We start from the raw sequence: 20,559 nt of genomic DNA, 5'->3' as shown, positions 1-20,559 counted from the left end.
CCTCTGTGTGTTGATGGAATAAATATTCTGCATTACAAACATTTTTAAAGTGTGAATTTAAGATGTGTTTTCTTTCCTTTCTTTCTTTCTTTTTTTTTTTTTTTGGCAAAACTTCATACTAGGTTGAAATGTTAGGAGAGCACACATACAAATCACACATCCATTTTTTTCTATACTCCTCTGAGCATCCAATGTTCTTCTTTGTCAAAGCACTTTCTTGTAGAAGCATATGCAATAATGCAATAGTGCCCGGGGGGTGGGAAGAGGTATGCTATGTACATTGAAGGTGCTCATTATTCTTATCTTACTTTAATTTTTGCAACTGCACTACCAGATGGAGAAGATATGCAGTAAGCAGGCATTAATCATGCTGGAGAGGAGGGAAAAAATTAAGATCAAAAGTTAGGCAAATGGCCTCTGAACCAGAAGCAGAACAGAGTCAGATTTCTGAAAGACCTTTGACTCTTGCTTAGTGTGTTCTCCTAAGTCTGCCACTTCTAAGGAATCTCCCCCCAAAGCTTCATGAATTTGATCCCTTGTTCTCATACATGATCTGCTTTCTAACTTTCTAATTTTCCTCTCTCCTCTATTTATTCCTAACCAAAAGTCACATTTGGAGGTTTCCTGAAGAGGAATTTTCTCTTTCATAAAAAGGGACACCTGTTTTCTTTTAGGTTTCTTTATTTTTTCCCAATTAAATTCTTACTTATTCTCAAGCCTTGCTTCAGAATTCATCAGAAAAAAAATATTTAACCATATGAGTCCATGCAGAGGCCATCCAGTCTGCCCCACTAGTGAATTTAATAAGCCTGGAGAGTAAATGACTTTCCTGAAGTCATAAATGGTGGCAGAGCCAGCAATAGAATTCAGCTGTTCTGATTTCTAATCCATTGTTGTATTAAAAACCTTTAGAAAATTATATATAGTAAAGATGAAATGACACAACGACTAGTAGTTTTTAAAATGTTTATGAGTTGTTTGTTTGCAAAGTGCTCAGATTAGATAAGGCAAGGAAAGCTTCTGAGAGGACAGAGTCTGGGAGGCAGAGAGGACAACTGGAGAAACTGCAATGGTTTGTTAATCCATGGTGAAGTTTCTTCCCAGGAAAATCCTTCAAATGATGCAATTAAGTGGCCCAGACTGGTTTCTGTGTATTATAATGCAACACATTTATCAAACGATAGGGGGGAATTTCCAGTAGAGCAGGTTATTCTCTGAAGGCCTAACAACAGAGAATTATGGAAAACAAAACATCATAGATAAAAAATGGGCTGTTAGGAAATTTCTCTTAAAGACTTACGTGAGGAATAAACTGGAAATGTGTAAACATCCCATAACAGAGCCCGAGGGAAGGTAACCAATTTCATCTCCTCCCCCACAAATTAGTTGTTATGGATTTACTCATTTATCATCTTCACTAACAATGCATGGCCCACAACCCAAGGCTCTACTGAAGTACCAAAGATTTTTAAATGTGTCATTATAAATCCCACTTCAATCAAATCAAATAAAATCCAAATGTGGAAAATTAAAAAAAAAAAAAAAAAAAACTCTCCCCAGTTAATTGCTTCACACATTTAAGAGAATTTTGTCCTGGAAAGGGACAACTAACTCACTTTTTCACTTTTTTTTCCTTTAGGATGGAGCAACATTATTGCACTTCACAGTAGGTAGGGGTGGAAAATTGGGAGCTCACTGATAGAATTGTGTTTCTGGATACCTCCAGTATGTAAAGAGCTCTCATTCCAACTGAGAACAGGAAGCGGAGAGGCTAGAGAACTTGGGAAGTCCCATGGAGACTGGAGAGGATGCTGGCAGAACATCGGCACCTCTGTTCAGACAGGACTGGTCTCACTGCTCCTCCAAGGGATCGCTTGTTAGATGAGGCTGTTCTGAAGGAACCTCTGAGATGAGATGGTTGAATATTTAGTTTTTTCTTTGTATCTTCTCCCTGTGGAAGGAGAATTGCACTCATAAGAAGTATTGTTATTATTTTAATTCCACCAGAAATCTACATATTCATATCAAAGGTTTTTCTCTCAAAGTCTGAATAATCTAAAAAATATTTGCAAACACATATAACACTTACAGACATGGTAAGCGCTGTTTATCTCATTAAGTATAGGGAGGTCAGCAGATAGATGACAATTTGCATTTATGTTCAAAATTAGATGAGGATTTGGAGCCCTAGTTGGATCTCTGCTGCCATTTGGAAATGGCCGTATCATGCTCACTGCTTCTAATTCCAATTATCTTCATATTGCACGTCTCATGATTTCTGGGAAAAGCTAGAGTGTCTCTACTCATGTGCCAGCTCTTGCTTACAGAACTTAGTTTCCTAATTTCATAATCATTGCATTGTCGATAATAAATTACAGGAAATTACAGTAAGGCATATGAAACCTATGTTAGCCTTCGAAAAATAATTTTAAATTATTAGCCTCATAAAAATATTAATTTTAAAATACTAAAGAAGGGCTGTGTAAGATGACTGAAATCACATTGTAATAAGTAATTTTGTGAATTTTTTTCCTGATCATAAAATGTTAAAGAAATTTAATACTTTATTTCATAGAAGAAAATTTTAAAAATACAATTTAAGTGAGTTTTTATATAATTTTAGATGAGGCCTAGAATGCTTCCTGGAAGATGGTAAGTGGTCAAATATATTTGACTATTGGATGAAGTAAGGCAAAAGCTAGGCAAAACTTTTGAAATTGTTATGAAACAAAGAAAAAAAGATTAATGAATAAATGCTTTTTGCAATAAAGACAACTGAGTTGAAAAGTAGTAACTTTGTACTTTTTAGTTAAATACAGTGAAATCTCACTAAATGACACTGGATTAAGAAGCATTGATTTTTGCGTCTTGCAAATTGAGAAATTAAGATAATGAAGATGGGTGCTGGATGAGAAATTTGCTTTTAATTTTTTTTTATATATTTTTAAATAAAGTTTCCTAAGAAAGTGAAGAATGTAAACAGACTTGCTAGGATGTTTTATTTGGGAGAGAGAACAAATAATTTGCAAGATTATTCCCTCTCATTCCCTTGATATTTATTGGAGCTCAGCACATGGGTGTATCAGTTTTCTATTGCTACTGTTAAAATTGCTACTCTTTTGGTAGCTTAGAATCCCCAGTAATTTCTCTTACAGTTCTATAGGTCAGAAGTCTGGGTCAGAAGTGTTGGGCTCACATGGCTGCATTACACTCCAGAGGCTTTAACGGAACACTTTCCTTGCTTTTTCCAGTTTCTAGAGGAGTTCACTTGTACGCCTTCACTCCTGGCTCCCCATCTTCATCTTCAAAACTAGCAGCATTGCATTCCTCTGACTATTCTGTGGTCGTATCTCCTTCAGACCACAGCTGGCAAAGATTCTTCCATTTTAACGACCCATGTGATTACATGGGGTCAACCCAGAAAACCCAGGATAATGTCTCATCTCATGGTCTTTATCCTTCTTCATACCTGCAGAGTCTTTTCTACCATGTACAGTACTATATTCTAGGTTCCAGAAACTAAAAAATGAATATCTCTGGAGGAGAAGGTACATTACTTTGCTTGCTTTTCCAACTACAGTAAGTAGTAGTACTCAGTCCACAGGAGTATGAGTCAACATCAGAAGATATTAAAGGAAATAATTTAAGTAAATATGATATACAGTAGTGAATATTAATTGACAGAAGGAATAATTTATTCACCTTCTATAAGGAAAAGATTTCCTTAGATCACATAAAATGCTTTCATGTACATGAAATTTTAAATTAACCTATTGACTTTTGTTTAGTAATAAATCATTTTTCAATAATTCCATTCCTTTCCAAAATCTATTTTACACAATATAATTGTAATACCAATAAAAATTTTCATATATCATACTATGGTATAAACTGTTCTTTCATATAAATTCTTATGTAAACTCTTACATGAATCAGTTGTCCTTTATTAAGCTTTACATTTATGTTAGAGATACATGTGTTTACAGTTTCTTACAAATATAGACAATGCTTCTTTAAACATTTATTTTTTATTTTTTATATTTATTCTTAAGTTTTAGGTGGACACAATATCTCCATTTTACATTTATGTGGTTCTGAGGATCGAACCCAGTGCCTTGTGCATGCTAGGCAAGCACTCTACCACTGAGCCACAATTCAAGCCCTGGACATTTTTTTAGCTGTGTAACAATTTTTGCTTGGAAAAACTCCCATAAGTGAAATCACAGTGTCAAAATATATGGTTGACCACTGGTTGCCCACTGGATCCCCTCTTGTTTCTAGAATGATAATTTTGTCAGGTATTGTGGTAATCTGACTATCTGAAAAGATACGTAGAATTAGTAACTTAAACGTCTTTAAATACCAGAGTTAAATTTCTGTTTTGTGGACATTGGGAGGATATTGACATTTTTATAGTTGGAGAGGATTTGGTCAGAGCTAGGGTTAAGAAGCTGAATCTGATGGCTTGATATCTATATGCACTGTCTTTTCTGCTTAGACTGCTATAAAAGAACACCATAGACTGGATGGCTTAAACAACACTTATTCCTCCTAGTACTGAGTCTGGAAAGTTCACAATCAAGGGGCTGGTTGATTTGATTTCAGCCCTTTTTATGGCTTGCAGAGAGCTATCTTCTGGCTGTCCTCACATGGCAGAGGGAATGTGCTCTGATCTCTCTCCATCTTCTTCTAAGGACCCTGATTCCATCATGGGGGCTCCACCTTCAAGACCTCATCTGAACCTGGTTACCTCCTCACAGCCCCACCTCTAACACCATCACACTGGGCATAAGACTCCAACATGTGGATTCTGGTGGAACAAGCACTCATTCCATTGCATGCACCACATAGGTGTCTGTCACTGCTCTAATTCAAATGAGAGGAGGGATCCTAACTAAGATAAGAATGTCACAAAAGGCATCACAGAAGATGAGACATTGAAAAATTCAATGATGATTCTGAAGTGTGGAGCCTGAGATGGAAGAAAGGAAGGGCCATTGTTGGGAGTGTATGGTTGGGGGTGTTTTAATGCTCAGGAATCCTGGAATCCATTTGGGATATGGGGGCAGAACATCTACAGAAGTGTGAGCCCTAGGAGAGAGATTGGGTCTCCTACGAAAGTACTATAAGCTACAAATGCAAGGCATGTATTTAATTTTAAGCTTTCTACAGAGACATTAAAAAAGTAAACAAGTTACACTAATTTCAATAATATACATTTTATTTAACATAATATGTGCAAAGTTGTATCATTCACCAAATCATCAATGTTGCTAGTTCCAACTTCTCACTGTGCTCTAGCCATACTGTAACTACTCAGTAGCTGTGTAGGTGAAGAAAGGTAAATTTAGGAAATAGTTATTAAAAAAAAGGCAGCTCCTTTCCATGCTTGTGAACATGAATGCATGTTGGGGTTGTGCCTGCCCTGTGACTATCATGAGTAGTGCTGTTAGGAACAGTCCTATACACAACTTCTGGAGCAGAGAGGTGGGACAGTATAGGCGGAGGAGTGGCATTGCTGGCAGGTCTCAGATGAAACAGCCAGCTTGTTTTCTAAATCGCTGCTCCAGTTTGCGTGCCTACTGTTAGTGTGTCAGGGTGGTCCTTCCTCCACACCCTCACTAACATTTGATATGGTAGCCTGTCTTCATTGAGGTCGACCTAGTGGGTATAGAATGACTTATTTTGTCATAATTTGCATTTTTCTGATGATTAATGAGTTTGAACATCTTATATACATTTTTTCTCTTGTGAAAATCACAAATATTCATTCATAAGTATTATTGTAAATATAATTTATATTTAAATAAATAAATTTGTCATGTAATGTTATATTCTCGTACATGTGTCACATAATATATTCCTTCAAGTATAAACATTTATTCATTTACAGATATTTATTGAGCACCTACTGTGCATTGAATATTGGTCTAGGCACTAGGAATATACTAGTGGGGGGAAAACTAGTCCTAAATTCCTGCCATGAGTTTAGTCTAGTATGTGGAGGGAGACCAAAAACAAAATTGTAAAACACTACATGTCATATGTACTAGTGAACTTATATTTGAGTTTGGCTCAGACTTTCACATCATTGAATCTTGGCTTCTGCAACTATAAGAAGAAAGTAGGAATAGCACCTATTTTATACTATTAATTAAATACATATGAAAAAAAAATTTTTTTTTGGTACTGGGGATTGTACTCAACCACTGAACCACATCCCCAGCCCTATTTCTTGTATTTTATTTAAAGACAGGTTCTCACTGAGTTGCTTAGTGCCTTGCAGTTGCTGAGGCTGGCTTTGAACTTGTGATTCTCCTGTCTCAGCCTCCCAAGCCACTGGGATTACTGACCTGTACCACCATGCCCGGCTAACATATAAAGAATTTGACATGGTCCCTGGCAAATTAGATGTAGAAAATGTTAATGTAATAATATTGATAACATGATTATTATTTTTCCTTTTCTTCTGCTTTTTGTCAGTGACTTGTTTTTAGTTAAAACTACTGACATTTAAGTCAAAATGCATTTTGATTATTATGGGAGCGTTGGCTCCCATTTGGGTGTCAGCAAAAAAAAAAAACAACCAGTAGGTGTTTCTTGCAACAAGACAGATGAATTTGGTTAATTCCAAGATGTGTTATTTCCAAGCTTCTTAATTCTAAGGACCAAGCATAGGAACATATTTAAACATATTAAAATGTATTCTACATTTTAAAAAGCTGCATTGTGTCAAATATCCAAAAATGTGGGAAAATCCTTAGGAGCGTCTTGTATAACTCAGGGCTGTGTCCGGAGATTGGAAATGTTCCCTGATTTAATCATTTCCATTTACCAACCAACTTATTGAAAACCCAATATATGAAAACACTAGCACTTTGAGTTACAAGGGAGGTGCAAACTTGGAAAGAGTATTAGTAGTTTACATAAGAAAACCTGATTAATAGTTAGGATAAAGTTTACAAGCCTCCCTCTCATCCCAACCCCAAATCAAGATGACCTGGAGGGTGATATCCAGCCACATTGACTTTTAAGCATCAGAGATGCTAAATATCTTGGTCTGTTAGGAAAGTCTAGTCTCTGAAGATAATTTCATTGTTATGCAGATGTTTCGGGGGGCAGAAGAATCCCACATTGTTTTACTGCTTATCTAGTGGTATCAACTTGTAAAAGCAAACATCTTAGGGCTAATTTTCATACCAAGAAAGTATTTTGAATGATTTTGTTGTTGTTGTTGTAGTAGTAGTTTTTTGGCAGTGCTAGGGATGAACCAACTAAGATTTTGTACAATTTTCTATCACAAAATTATCTCTTACTCATTTCTAACACTTAAATATTTTAATCCACATTTATTTTACTTAGTATGTATTGTTTTACTTCAAACAACAACAAGCTGAAAACTGAATGTCTCAAGCCAAAAAATAAAAAAAAAAAAAGAAATTTATTGTCAGGAAAATTGTTCTAGATATGTAAATAAGTAAGAGAGATTTCTGGGTGTTCTAGTTGTGAAATGTTGGGTATTGTTTCCTGTAGAGTTTCATAAGCTTTTTCTGTAAAAGAACAGATAATAAATATTATGTGCCTAGAAAAAAATAGAAAGCCCAATATGTGCTGCATACTGTGTAGAGGAGATGGGTCTGACCTTACTAATCTTTGGAACAATTATCTGTCCTTTTTTCTTAGATAATGATGTTGAATATGATCTTCAACGAGACATCTGTTGAGCATTGCAAAACGCAGACAGAAAAGCAGAAAGAATGCAACTTCTTCTTAATAGCTGTTCGCCTGGCTTCACTGAACCAGATCTTGGATCCCTGGGTTTATCTGCTGCTAAGAAAGATCCTTCTTCGAAAGTTTTGCCAGGTAGCAAATGCTGTCTCCAGCTGCTCTAGTGATGGACAGAAAGGGCAGCCCATCTCATTATCTAATGAAATAATACAGACAGGAGCATGAAAGAGAACACTTAACCAACTTGCATGTTCACAGCTTTTGATAACAAGTAGCCCTAAACTTTGTGAATTAGGCATCTCTGGCATGCCACTGTTTATGCATTGAAGTGGAATTTTTATATAAAGCTAAATGGTCTAAGAAGCATAGATAATTCCTTGTGTGCCAAAAGCACTGAAGCATAAACAAAGGAAAATATATTAATAACAGTCTAGTGTGTTTTTTTGGATCTCTGCCATTTGTAGCTGAATATGTGATTATTTATGTGATGAAAACACTTATTATAAATGATCTTGGTCTATTGGAGGGGCTAAGAATGGTTAATATCCCAGTATACTGAGCACATGGAGGACAGAAACCCATATATCACTGAAAACAAGGGGTAGCAGCTTGTTCTTTTTTCAAGTACATTTGGTCTTCAGTGTTCTCTTTCATTGTCTCTGTCACTTTTCCTCTGTCACTTTTTCCTGCTTATGTTAAAAAGTTTAATTAAGTTGAAAAAAATGTATGATGTAACTAATATTCATTAATATTGATGTTATTTAAATATTGTTCAATATATCAAATTAGGTCCTAACCTTACAAAGTTTAAGTGTTGGTAGGTTGATATATAGTTTTACTTCTTATCTGAATGAGAGCCAAACCTTCTTATTTCAAGTATCGTAGAGTTTGCGGCTACCCCAAATTGCTAAATGTTCTTTCTTTTGAAAACATTTTACATTCCGACAACTCTGGAGATGATTCATGAAAGTGATCCATGAGAATCAGTGATTTTTCAAAATGCTATTTATATAGGACTGATTTGAACACTACATATTAGTATATTTCCCTTGACTTTTCCACCAGAAGAATTCTCAAGTCTTTTGGATCTTTAAATACCAAGTTGGATTGTAAAACAAGCAAATATTTAGAAAGCTCAAAAAAGACTTTCCATAGTTTGGCTCATTTGAATGAGAAAATTGATATTGACTTCTCACAACTAACTTTCTGTCCCCTGTCTTCAAAGTGGCTCTATCTAAATATGCATTAATATTTGTTACTTTTCTCTACAGTCCTCTCACATGCAAACTATGAAAGCTAGGCTTAACATCTTTGTGGCATAAATAAATCACTACATTAAGTTTGGGGAATTGCACTTTAAAAAAATTTCCCTGATAGCAACAATCCTGTAATTTAAGACTTCACAAGATACTTTTCACATTCTTTGATATTTTCATTTTATAAACTCATTAACATTTTCATGTGAAGATTTTAATTTATAGTTCATTGCTTTCTAGTTCTTCAATGTTTGAGATTTATTTATACTTCTTATAGAAATGGCATTTTTCTTTGTGTTTAAGTAGGCATTTGGAAAATTATTAATTTTAACATGTATGATATATCTGTTAGATTTACATATGTGTATATACCAGCTTGGGTCAATCAGGAACAATCACTTTAAGTCACCATGTCAAACTGAGTCAGAAGATAAAAATCTGCTGAAAGTGCTCATATAATTCAGGATGGTTTCAGTAATCAAGATTTTCTTAAAAAGATGGGGAAAACCTATTCTATACCCCATTATAAAAATTTCTATATGTCACAGAATTACATTATCCCATTGGTTACTACACAGGATATAGGACAAAACTACCTACTTTTTTCTCTGGATGGGGCGGGGGGAAATCCAAGGAACTTAATGGACTGTACAATAAAAAAAAACTTTTCCTGGTGGGTGGTCCTCTGACCCCCAGTGATAATCAGATAGTAGATTTGAATGGCATGAGCCTGTTTTGATTATAGCATCTGGAAAATCAAAATTGTCAAATAAATGCTTGTTCAGTGAATGAATGAAAGTCTCCCCAAGCTGCATGCTCCTTGGTGGGGCACATGCCATAATGTTGACATGCTTCATACCATTGCAGTCCAGAAAGCTGATAAATTGAAAGATTCCTGCTAATTTAATTACGGGGATACAAATTTATCTTCCAAAGTGCAGTACCCTGTTGTTTTACAACAAAGTGCTTTATTTGTATTAATAATTTAGGAGTCATATTTCCAAATGATAATGGAGATTACTGTCAAAAAATATCATTTTTCATTAAAACACAGAAAGAAAAAAGAGCCTGAAACTTATTTTCAACACTAAATAAATTTCTGTCCAGGAGATACATGGTAGAAGTGGATAAATGGCCATTTATAAACAAGCTTGAAAAGGAATATATGAATAACATGTGAGTTTTGTTATGTAGACAGCCATGTGTTAGTCCAGGGAAACCCAAACAGAAATAAAAATCCCAAATGATTTCAGTCTTTGAGGATAATTGAGATTAGATTTCAGAATGTTGTACAAAGGTTCTAGGGTCATTAGAAAGTGGACATCTATGGTTACTGCAGAGAGTCATATCTGTTTCTAAGTGCAAGTTGATTAGCCTTTAAGTTTATTCTCAGATACTTTGTTTATCTCTGCATATATTGAAGTAGGACAGAAGAGGCTGGACACCTGAAGAATTTTTAGGAAGCAGGTTTCTTGACTGCAGGATTCAGATTTGTGGCTCTAGAATTTTTCCTTTGAACAAAGATTTCAGAAAATTTCTTTGAACTTTATATCCATGGGGGCGGGGGCACAGGTTTCACAAGATTTTACCAAGAAAACAGAGATAATATCTTTTTGTAGGACAAGCTTGCAGACTAACTCTGGCACACCTTTTGTGTGTAAACCTGGCATTTACAAGAAAGAGGAAACTACCGACCACAATAACCTCTACGGACATCCTGCTGATCTGACAGGAGGAAAAGCTTAATTGTGGCAAGGGTCTTTTGGGATTGTGGGGGGGTGGGGGTACACAATCTGCTAAAATATCTGAACAGGAAAAAAAAATGCATAAATTATGACAATTCCTAAACTTCAAAGTGTTAGTTAAAAAAAGCAATTAGAGACACAGAAAACCACAAGGAAAGAAGCAAGTGAATGGAATGTAAAAATATATGTAATGTCCACAGTGTGTACAATTTTTTCAAATAATAAATAGGTACACTGTGCTCTGTCATAGAAAAGAAGGAAGGCATTTTTTTCAAATATGAACAGTTAATTTTTAAACAAAAAAACCAAAGGCAAAAGTCTTAAAAATAGTGTTCAGTTGAAGAAACAAAATGTATTATTTTAATATATACCGAATTTACCTAATGCTGTATACCAAGATATTCTAAGTAAATGCAAGTGTTTAGTCAGACCAGATTTAAACTACACTGAGTTAAAGGTACACATATATGTCTCCTTAATGCAACTTTTTTTTCTATAAAAGATTACTTGACAGAAACGAATTGTACAACCTCATGTAAGTTAACTATGAAAGATCCTCTGGCCATGCTGACATTGAATAACAAAAAGTATGACAGGCAGTATTCTGAGAACGTGGTCACTTCTTGTCGCTATTCCAATATTAGAAATTTCAAGTAGATTAGGTCTTTTATTTATTTAATGTTTTTCTTACATTTTGTTGGTGCTTGACTCCAAATTAGTGATCCACTTTTGATCTTCAGCATGTGACAATCATTTTATACTTCTTTTGGATTAAGATCAAATTAGAGACAGAAAAAAAAATTTGTTCTTTGAAACTTTTGCCTTGTATATTGCCTACTTATTTTCACAAATCAGTCCCAAAAGCTTCTTGAAATATACAAGATGCTGAGATGAGTGACATAATGAGACTGCAGACGATTTATTAATATAAAGACATTAAAAGCTTAATTAGAATAACTTCAAAAATTCTGTTTTAATTAAATAAAAACTTTATGCCGTAGGCCATGACATATTTTTTCACAGATTCTTATTTATTGCTTGTTTGGTGTTTTTACATGTTTCAAAATCTATTAAAATTGAGGTGTAAATAAATATACAAAATCTTGCAGTTGTGGCCAAGTCCATACGAATGTTTTTTCTTCTTGCAATAATATGCTGAGAAGAGGTAAAATATGTCTGTGATGTTTCATGATGTGGTAGACATGTTTATGAAAGTTAAGTCAGTCTAAATTCATATAACACATTTGTTAAGTAGTTGAGATCAGTTTAGCATTACAAGGAAACTAACAGATGGAGACTACAGATGAAACATGAATCAGAGAATTAGGGAAATATTTTATTTGATGTATTCTGTCTTATAATTCCTATGATGAAGAGTCCATTACACACCATGACATTACGATAACACAAGCAGAGTAACTTATGAGCCTCTAGAAATACAATTCCATCAGATATGCAACGTATTCATTTATAAGTCACACGGTTATTTTATTGGGGATGAAAATTATTTCCAGAAGCTTTGCATCAGTGAGTTTCACATAATAAGCAATCCAAATACCTATTGGGTTACATATTTCTTCTTTAGGAGCTGGTCTGTTTCTCCCTACTCCTCTTTCCTCTAACCTGTCTACCTATTTTCTTGTAGAGAGAAAGTAACAGATAGATTTACAACTGGAGATAAGCCAGGATTGTATTCAGAGGAGAGAGAGTGGCTTCACATTTCTAATATGCCAGTGCCCTAGAATGTGAAAAGATCTGAGTCTGATGTGATGGGGAAACTTTATTATGGGAACAAAGAGAGGAAGGGAAGAAAGATCACCAGGAACAAATTATTCTTTCCCTTTTTTTGAGGGCACTTTGGAGTTGACCTCCTATATAAAATAATTTTCAAATCTGCAACTCTAAATTTTGTTGTCACCATCTCTAGAATTGGAATATTTTGATATTGGTATAAATCAGTTATTAATTCTTTGATATTAGTATCAAACAGTATAACTAATACTAATTAATTAGTATCAATTAGTATAAATCAGGTACCCAGCTGAAGTCTAGCCAATCATCCATTAATAGTAATTTGAAAATAGTTTCCTTATATAATTTTTAGTTTCTGGAGAAAGCAAAGCTGTATTAGTAAACAAAGAAAAATGCATACAACTTTCTGATACTCTTCAATATTCTACTTTTGGAAGGATATATATATAGGTAGGCACAGGAGATGGGATAGAGAACTTAAGGATAAGGGAGAAAACCTGTTCACTTCCATCCTGTTAAAATATTTTGTCCTTTTAGGCCAGCCTACAGAAGCAAAGAGAGGAATGGAATTCATTTATCTTTGCACCTTTGCTCACTGATAGGACAAAGCTAGGAAGGGCCACGGCTCTTTTCTGTAAAAGAAAATGACAAGTTCACTCGGGTAGTCTTGAAGAAAGGGAGGAAATTATTTTACCTACTCTCTCTTATCAAATGTTTCTGTACAAATGGCATGAGACTGTCTAAGATGACTAAAAATAGGCTTTGATTATATTGATCTGTTCACAACAAACAGATATAGTTCCATTTACATAGTGCACCTAGGGAAGTTCCATCACTGGAACTTGAACCCCTACTTGAAGATCAGTATAGAAGAATGTGGATCTCCATGCCCTCTCCTCAGCATCCCATCCCTACATAAGTTGGCTAAGTGGGAAGGTATGTTTTGTCACCTCTATGTAAAGACTTTGTGCAGTTATCTTCAGTACATTTAAAAATATAATCCAGTGTGTTTTAATGGCTGATCTTTAATATTGTGTAGATGAAGAATAAAAGAGACTATGAAAAGTACATTAGAATTTTATGGCATTTAAGTCATAGATAGTCTGTGTATTTAATAAATGTATGTTATTTATGTTGTGTTTGTCAATGGAAAATAAAGTTGAATGTTCTAAAATGTCCCTGTCTTTTTTTCCTGATGCCAACCCATGTCAGGAATATTTAACTTACAATTGTATTAAGTATTTTGTCAAAATCCTGTTTGGCATGCTTTGTCAAATAAAAACACAATATAATGCAGCAGCCCAATGCTGTATGGCACAATTAGATAATTTTGTTTTATTTTCCATAATCATGCACAGAAAAAAAGTATCATTAATTTTTTAGAATCAGAGAGAGATTCTTTTCCCATTTTCAACATGATACTTCTTCAGGTTATAATTCCAAGATTATTGTCTTTGACACAAAAGCATATTACAAATTATTCTGAATTAGTTTTTCCTCTTTCTTCTGGATTCTGATGTAGTCTACAGGCAGCCAAGATAAGAATTGTGCCTATTCATAATCAGATCCTTCAACTGACAATATCTAGGTACTGGTGAGAGCTGAGTCCTCGTAGAGAGGAGTGCTGGGCTGTCCCACTACCCTGCTCTGCATGTTATTCAGGCCACTCTTCCTTCAGTGAAGGGAAAAAAAATCTCTGTTGAATGTAGACTGCACAGTCAAGTTCATTAAAAGTGGCACATTGAGCTTGCTGTCCTTCCCACTAAGAAAAGTCATCTGAGAATGTTGGTCCCTCATTCCTCTCTCAGGAGGCTTCTAAGACCTGGGACTGGATCTCTACCATCTTCATTGTATAGCATTTCAGGTAGAAATCATTAGAGCTGCTGTTGGTATGGCTGCCCAGAAATGTGCACTTCTGTGATAGACTGCCAACACTGCCACGGGGTGAGACTTTCCCCACTTCCATGTCCTCAAAGGACATGGGGTCAAAGATCCTTGATGCCCTTGTGCTTTGATTATAGTCTTGAATAAATCCAGTCTGGATGTTGGATACGGAGAATCCAAGCCATTTCCCAGGCTTGTTCTTCCCTTCAACATATGCTGTTGTGTACTTATAATTCTGTTCTGTTATAATTCTGTTATAATTCAAGTTCTGGAAGGTGCTAAGACATAAGGATTAATGAAAACCTCCAACTTTCAACACCTTTATAATCTACTTGGGGAATAGGAAATAAGCATATGGCACCATGAGAGCCCCTGGGGGACATGATGCTGAAATGAGAAAGAGTCTCCTGGAGAAGATGACATGTAATTGACGTTTCAGAGAAAGAAGAAGCTGTTAACTCAGGAGGAAAGAACTTTTCAGGATATTTTCACTTTACTCTGTTCAAAGCTTTACAATTGACACAGGCTTCAAGTGGACTGAGTTCTAGTGCCATTGGAGAATGTGGGTAGATCCTACACATCCTAGGTTGTTTAATGACAGTCCTGGTCTCTACCCTCTAGGTTTTAGTAATGTGTCCCTCGTTGTTCCATTAAAAATAGCCCCAGACATTGCCAAAGTTGCCATGGGAGGCATGAGACCCCAGATGGAACCTCTGCCTTGGCAACGGCCAGGGCCACTAAATTGACACTATGTAGTAGTTGCAGGACAAGGCCTTGGTCCTGACAGGCGGTGTTGTACTTCCTGGAGTAGACACTCTAGAATACCCATTTATGTCTGACTGCACAAAAATGTGGTGCGACCACTACAACAATGCCTGGATCACCACAGGCCCTGATCAGCTTCCATAATCACATAAACCCATTCACAGATGAGGAGGTACAATTTCTCAGAAAGTATCCTCTTTCTATTGATGCCTCCAATCCCTTTTCTGTTTTCGATAAGAGGCCCTAGGGTTATACGTCTCTCAGAGGGATATCTGAAGGGAGTCCTTTTCTCCTGGAACTTTCAAACACTCTTGTTATAATGCTCTGTGACTTAGGACACATTTCCAGACAGGTGGCTTCGTAGGAGAGAATGGGCTCTGCACATCGATTTGTGTGACAGAGCTGTAGAAGCCTCACTTCCTCTGAAAGACGATTTTTATAAAAGGACTGTGAAATCTTGGGCAAATGTCTCTTGGTAAGGTTGGGCCTCTCTTGCCTTCATCTGTGATTCCTCAGATATAGAGTCATTAGCATGCATTTTGATAACAGAGTTCAAGTCATGATCTCTATAACTGACACTACTGAAACCTCTTATTTATATAAAATGGGAAGATGGACTTGCTTACCAAATCTGACCAAAAATAATTAAATTAGAATAAGATTACTCATTAATTAACTATAATTTTTGAGGCTGACAAAGACTGTGAATAATCTGTGTTAATACACTGATGTAATTTTTAAAAGAAGACTGAATATAATATACAAGATCATTTGAATCTGACTTTGAAAAGGACATTGGAAAAAATTCATTCTGAAATTATAGCCTGCTGAGGCCTTTTAAAGTTAAATTTAATTAGAAAGTACACAAGTGTGCTATAGCTCATGGTTTCCTTATCACTTGGGAATCAGAGGCCCCTCTAAGACCCAGAGGAAAGATCTGGCTCCCCTCCCCATCAAAAGCACAGAGGATTCTGTAAAGTGTCAGAAGTCATGCAACCCCCTCCCCAAAAGTCTGTTAATAGACCTCTTAGGAATTTATGGACACATATTAAGCAATCTTGCTGTGACAGAGACTTTATGATTTAAGGGCCCAAGTGAGTTTCCAGGTTTGTTTAGAAAATCTAAAACTATAACTCAAACCAATATAATTAGTTCCCTGTGAATACCCAAATTCCCTGATATCTCACTATACAACCATAATGCAAAGCAGTATAATTGAGATAGAGTTATTATTAGACACTGCAATTATTTTAAAAATTATCATATGAGGATAAGAAACAACAAAATCCAATTCAAAAGAGGAGAAATATGTGACTTTCATCATAAAATAAATTAAAAAGTGAAATAACAATTTTTTAAAAAATAAATTACAAATTATTCAATGACATTTGCCTTCAGCCAAGAGGTTGTTTTAGTATTTTCTCATGCTGGTTCAGCAGGAATGATTTAAAATGTCATTTTTCAAAATTCAATTAAAATATCACCCCCCACAAAAAACATAATCTATACACAAACAAGCTATTTGGTTAGAATATAACTTCATTTTTCTATGGTCTGTATATAGACTTATTTATTTATACATTCAAACTGTGCATTGCTATTTAGAATGAAAACAGCAAGAATTACCTTATTGATTGAACATTTGTGTAAAAATGCAAGGCATGCACTCACTAGACCTTCTTACAAATGTATAATTAATAATGCTTTAAGGAAATCCTTAAAGCTATTAGTAGAATGCTGAATTGTTGTTTACAGTTTGTACATCTCTGGAGGGAAAAGTATGGAGCAATTAATGACATTTATCTTTGTATTTCTATTGCTTTATTGAGGAAGATTGGAAATGAGATTTTTAGAGCATCAAGGTATTTGTCAATTAGAAAGAGCTCTCTAATACCAGAATATCTTGCATTCTGGATGTGTGTCCATGAACTGGTCAGCTGTGGAAGTATCTGCATAACATAGCAAGTTGATTTGTATGGGTCAGTGGTTTAGAGTTTTCTTAGAAGATCCACGAAAGGCCATTATTAGAGAAAAGTAATGGCTCTTGGTTGTCCTGTTTTCAGTAATTCTTGTTCATTTATTTTAGTTTAGTTTAGTTTAGTTTTGCTTTAACATCTTTACTAAGCATTTGGGTACAAAATTAACTTTTACTTGAAAATATTTGGAGAAATAATCTTGATATATATATATATATATATATATATATATATATATATATNTATATATATATGCCAAGGGAAATCAGGGCCTTAAATGTTGTACAGACCTAATTAAATATGAACAACCCTTATTATCCTAAATTTTCTCAGACCATGGACATTTTGAATATACCTGCTACAATCCATTCAGAAAATTAATAATTCAAAGCTAAAATGATTTACTTTTTTATCACTACTAAAAAAACTGTGAACTGAAAGTATTTTTCAAATAAAGTCATATTTCACAAAAATGCTATTTTTGTGTCATAATTAAAAACAAACGATTCCCCACTGAACAAAGTGCCTAGGTACAACTCTGATTTTTTATTCACAGGTTATTTTCCCTTGACAATTCAGTAAGCTTCTTCAAACTGGAATTTTCTCATCAGCACAAGAATTATTAGGATTAAATTAGATGATAAAGACACTATTGAAAGTGCTATATGAGTGCTTGATATTATTTTATTATTCTCATTTCACTAGTGGAGGGAAGTTAATTGTGACTGTGCTTATCTCAAACAGGTCTAGTACAACCTTCCCTGTTTCAAATTGGGCATTTGCACACTTGCCAGAATGCCCAAGTTATGTTAGAAGATTGATTCTGGTCCCAAACCTCACGTGTCAACCTAGGAAAGATGCTTAGCTTCAGCCTCATCTGTAGAATAAAGGATTGATGTATCTAGGTACAGTGATCCTCCCTTCTCTCTGGTAGTGTCTGGCCTCTGGAAACAAAGCTCATCCTCTCATAGACGAATTTTTTTCTCCTGAGTGTTAGAGACAAATGAAACCTCTAGGAGACAAAGAGAACAATACTCATGAAAAGTTTCTGTTTTTTTTTTTTTCACCAAAAAGAATTTTTATTTTCCCACCCTCCCTCCCTCGTGTGATTGAGCTCTTTCTCAACGATTCTAAGATTCTTGAATAGGGGAGCCTAGCATTTGTTAATCTTTTCTCCCACCTTTCCCTCTAAACTACCTAATCCTGTGCTTTCAGTAGACCATGAGTGCTATTTATTTATTTGCAGCTCAGGAACTATTGTTGCAAGAGTTAAGTCAGGGAGATTTTTCTACATTTGGGCTTAGTAATGTTTGTATGTATGTGTGCATGTGAGTGTGTGTGTGTGTGTGTGTGTGTGTGTGTGTGTGTGAGAGAGAGAGAGAGAGAGAGAGAGAGATACTTGTTATACTTCAACTGTGTATTTTTTTTCTAAAATGAATTCTTTTCTTGAATAATTTGTTAGTAAAACATGTACAACTCTTTATAAAAATAAATTGTGCTAAAAGACTTATGAAACCCACAATCACATTCTAACCCTAACCCCTACCCCACCACTCTGGCCTCCAGAGACCCTATATTCAGTTTTTTTTTTAACCTTTCTTCTAGCATAGGTTACCCTATCTCTATACTTACATTATGATTTCTTGCTTCATCAAATTTAGTCTTCATATGTTGATTTTCTGTTTTGCTAGGTTTAGCTCTGTGTCCATCTTCTCATTACATCAAGAACACAATTTTTCTTCATTCTTTTACCTCTCTTTAATTGGTTACCCTGTTGCCTAGATTCCATCTCTTTGTATTTGGTAAATTATTCACTCATTTTGGCAACATTTGTTTTGAAAGGCTTCTTATTAGGAATATGTAAGGAGCCAAACTCTTGGGAATGGAAGGAGAATGATTTCAAGCAAGCATGAACAGTAATAAGACCAGTTTTAAAAACAGTGTTAGACATCATTTTATGGGGCATCTTTATTCATGTATGTTACCAAATTCTCATGTCAATGCCACAAGGTAGATCCTGTTATCAGTACTTTCCAGGTGAACAGACTGAGGTTCATAGACTGATTCCTCACCAAGTCCACAGAGTTATTGAGAAGTGAAGCGGGGGCTCATGCCTTATTTTCAGTTAAATATCATCATGTAATCACTGAGCAAATAATTATTCTGTGATTATTTTTTTGAAGCTTCAAGTTTATCTCTGACAGCTACTCTAAAACCCACTAAAGGAAAGGCTTTTACTCTATTATTGCTATCTGGTCAGTTTCAAAAGTCATTCACTCTATTATTGATGCCTTGGGCAGTCATGAAGAGTCAGCTTTTCCAGCAGTACTGATTAGATTCAGCAAACAAGATTCTCAGCAAAAATTTGAATGTCCATATGCTCAATCTGGGCACATGTGCACTCCTGCAAACATTCAGACCCTTCCGTGTTAGATACAGGACCACTTTTGCAATGGGGCAAATAAATAATGGCTTCCTGGCAGCAGATGTCTGAACAGAGAAGCTGCATTTCCACTTCCTGCCTGGCCTGCGGGTTTTGTGGAAGCTAAGAGCTTATTATGGTTTAGTTTATTAAAGATGGCATCTCTTCCAGCCCTTTTTTGTTTGTTTGTTTGTTTTCATTTTTTTGTTCATCTTGCCTCTCCTGATGGTAACTTGGGAGCAGGCTTGCTGAGAGGCTGAAAAGCAGAAGGTTTTACTTCTGCTTTCTAATTACAGAGGGACTCTGAGGAGAATTTGTAAAACTTAGGACAGAAGAAAGGACAGCAGGCCATTTGTCAGCAGCAGAATCATCTTGTTTATGGTCTCCCTCAGCTTAATTTTGAAATTTGCTCTAGCTTCTTCCTGCAAAATGCAATTTCAGAGTGGAGCATATTTTGTCTTTGAGAAAGGACTCCTGCCCCCTGTTTTTGAGTCTTCCTTCTCCTATTGCTAACAGGTAAAATAGATTTGATGCATTTAGTGTTTTTTCTCTTCAATGGACTGCTCTCTGATTTCCACCAGTCAGATGGATTAGAACAGTGTAGAACATTTTGCTCAAAGCAATGCAATCTTTAGATCTTTAAAACTCAAATTCTGTTGTCAATGCTAAATGAATTCCAAGGGCAACCCATGCAAGCTTTGTTCACTTGAAAAATCAGTGCATATGGGCGTTTATCTTTGTTTTGTTTTTCTTTTGAACATTACCTTTTGACAATTTTAATATAAATATTCAACAGTCTCAGACAGCTTAGGACTCAGTTGACATTTATTCAGAATGGATTCAACCCAATTACCTACAAATCTTTATTTAAAAAGTTTTTATTGGCCTAGAATTAATTAAAATACATTAAATGAGCCATTGCTTAGGGCAAATGATTCAGTATAAATTCCCTTCTGGCTGCCAACTTCCATATAATTTGCATTAAATGTGGAGCCTGGAAATTTTTTCATAATGGTTCGTTATTAATAATA

The 20,559-nt window shown here is 35.2% G+C and overlaps 1 protein-coding gene across 4 annotated transcripts in view; it reads left to right on the top strand.

Annotated features, from left to right (window-relative positions):
- The window catches only part of Ptger3 (prostaglandin E receptor 3), a 203,715-nt gene that overhangs the window by 30,572 nt on the left and 152,584 nt on the right, over positions 1-20,559 (top strand). For 3 of the 4 annotated variants that reach the window (XM_048814069.1, XM_048814066.1, XM_048814067.1), the window contains exon 2: positions 7,684-7,863. In XM_048814069.1, the coding sequence (XP_048670026.1) occupies positions 7,684-7,863 (180 nt within the window). Of the gene's footprint in view, positions 1-7,683; positions 7,864-10,603; positions 13,658-20,559 lie in introns of those variants that run through there. The other variant, XM_015490508.2, reaches the window with a different exon arrangement.

The sequence above is a fragment of the Marmota marmota genome, unplaced genomic scaffold, assembly GCF_001458135.2.
Source record: "Marmota marmota marmota unplaced genomic scaffold, marMar, whole genome shotgun sequence".
Lineage (NCBI taxonomy): Eukaryota > Metazoa > Chordata > Mammalia > Rodentia > Sciuridae > Marmota > Marmota marmota.
This window is presented reverse-complemented; position numbering and strand designations above follow the sequence as displayed.